Source organism: Gossypium hirsutum, chromosome D07 (genome assembly GCF_007990345.1).
Source record: "Gossypium hirsutum isolate 1008001.06 chromosome D07, Gossypium_hirsutum_v2.1, whole genome shotgun sequence".
NCBI classification, from domain to species: Eukaryota; Viridiplantae; Streptophyta; class Magnoliopsida; order Malvales; family Malvaceae; genus Gossypium; species Gossypium hirsutum.
Window position 1 is genome coordinate 59039916 of NC_053443.1, and position 2663 is coordinate 59042578.

At 31.9% G+C, this 2663-nt stretch overlaps 1 protein-coding gene across 1 annotated transcript; it reads right to left on the bottom strand.

Annotated features, from left to right (window-relative positions):
• Nucleotides 1-224: 224 nt before the first annotated feature.
• Nucleotides 225-2447, bottom strand: LOC107935828 (uncharacterized). The gene is made up of 3 exons (XM_016868446.2): nt 2289-2447; nt 480-605; nt 225-390 (listed from the first exon to the last, which is right to left on the bottom strand). Exons 1-3 carry the CDS (start codon nt 2443-2445, stop codon nt 308-310), a joined length of 366 nt encoding a protein of 121 aa, XP_016723935.2. The 5' UTR covers nt 2446-2447; the 3' UTR covers nt 225-307.
• Between the last annotated feature and the right edge of the window lie 216 nt (nt 2448-2663).

Genomic DNA, 2663 nt, shown 5'->3' on the forward strand with positions numbered 1-2663 from the left:
ACATATACATATAGATAGCACATCCATAAGCATATTAAATCATATTAAATCGGTTTGAGCTTTATCATTCACTAATTCTAGTCATTATATAAATCCCAATCTCTAATTTTGCTTCAAACTATCTTTGAGATAAGAACATAAGTTAAACCCCACAAGTACACATACCTCCAAAGTCCAAAATGACTTCGGAAAATTAAGCAACAAACCATAATAATATTCATACATTAATCCATCAACATATTTAATTTCATAACAAAATATAAATTGTAAGCTAAATTAAATTTTAAACATTTAGAAAGAAAGTATCTTAAAAAGCTACCGAAGAAACATCATCATCCTCATCGTCCTCATCGTCGTCATCATCGTCATCGTCCTTTTTGCAACCAATTTCTAACATTAAATAAGAATAAATAATTAGATAATCAAATTGATGAAAAAATAATATAAAATTCGAACAATAAAATGAGAATAATAATTACCTACTGAAAATCCCTTAGCTCGCATCCAATCATCCAAGCAAACAACGGCTTGAACCGTTTTTGGCTTAAGTGAACTCCTCAAAGGTGTGATAACTTTCTTACCCATGCTAAAAGTTGATTCGGAAGCTACAGTCGATATTGGAATTGCCAAAAGATCACAAGCCAATAACAAAAGCTCATTGTATCGAACTGAACTTTTGTTCCAATAATCTAAAACATCTATTTGACTATTCAACTCAAGCTCCGGTTCTTCCAAATAAATGTCCAACTGTGACTTCTCACTTCTAGTGCTAGATTCATTTAAATACTGTTTATAATCATCACTCTCATCAAAATATCCCCCAAAATTAGCACTACTATCATTGTGTTCATCCAAACCAGAATCAATAGGATTTTTATCTGAAACATTAGAACTCCTAGCCAAAGAGGAAGACGTGGATTTGGATTTCTTAACATACTCATCAACCAAGAGTCTAAGATTGCTAAGAATGGTCTCAACAAAATCTGAAGCATGGTCACCATAGATTGTAGTAAAGCAATACTGCACATAATTCAACTTGTAACGAGGATCTAAAATTACAGTACATGACAATATCAACGAATACTCAGCCTAATACTTATTAAATTTCTCTTGCATTTGCTTAACTATTGGAGTTAAAAACGAATAAGGACCTTTAACTGTATCAAGCAAGACCTTGTGAACCTTCCAAACTCCTCTAAAATAAAGATTAGTCGTTGAATAATTAGAACCAGAAAAAACACAAGTCACATCATAAAAGACTTTCAAAAATTTGCAAAGAATAACAACATTTCTCCACTCCTCGTTAGAAAGTGCAAACATTTGATAATCTTTATCCCGTTGGCCCCAATAATCTAGCACATCTTTATAGTAAAGAGAAGATTCAAGCATGAAATAAGTAGAATTCCATCTCATACACACATCTTGACGCAACTTTTTGGTCACATTCAAATGAAAACTTTTGTCGGCCACATCATAAAATCTTTTCCTACGAATTTCCGACTTTCTTATGTACCTAATTCCATTTCGAATCTTACCAACAACATCATCAGCAAGTTCCAAACCAGCTTTAACTATAAGATTCAATATATGTGCACAACATCTAACTTGAAAAAAAATACCATCACACAAAATAGCTCGGTTTGCACGAAAACGATTTTTAAGACAAGAAACCATAACATCATTATAAGAAGCATTATCTAAAGTGATGCTAAAAATTTTCTTATCTATGCCCCATTGAGATAAACATAAAACAAGTTCATCCGCTATGTTCAAACCATCATATGGAGGAAATAAAGCTCTAAACCTTATGATTCTCTTTTGTAGCTTCCAATCTTTGTCAACCCAATGAGCAGTAACGCAAATATATTCATCATTAGTATGCTCCGAATTCCAATTATCAGAAGTTAGACAAATTAAACCAGGTGCTTTAGCAAACTCTTCTTTAACACGATCTCTCTCTTTTGCATAATACATTAGGACATCCCTAGCAGTTGTATATCTATTTATATTTTTAAAATTAGGACTAGCAATCCTCATCATGTATTTAAATCCCGGTTCTTCAACTGTCCTAAATGAATGCTTGCCACAAACAAGAAAAGTAGAAATAGCTTTACGACACTCATCAGCATCAAACTTGTAGTTTTTTATAGATGGAACACCTTTCGGTGATGGTTGAATGCCTATGGTGTATTGAGTGATGTCCTTGTTAACTTTTTTCAAACAACTATTTAGATGACGTCTTGAATGAGAGGTTCCACTAGAAGACTTAGCAGAGAAGATAGTCTTACAGTGATTACATTGTGCCTTCAATTCATTTTTGTTCTCGCATTCAAGCTTTGTCATTTCATCCCACACCTTTGAAGTGGTAGACTTTTGACGTTTGATAGTACTTTCATACTCATTAAACCCATCGTCCACAAGTATAGGAGTGTTTGAACTAGCCATAGTCATAAAAATTCAAGTCCTGAAATCCAAAAATAATATTATTTATAACTCAGTTATTGAATATTTGAATATATTATATATGTTCATGTATTAAAATTATATTCATGTAAGTAATTATATACATGCAAGCATATATACGCTCATTCCAGTATTTTATTAAAAACGGTAAGTAATTGTTTTAAATTTAAATATTTTTAATGTTTGACAAGTAACACTAT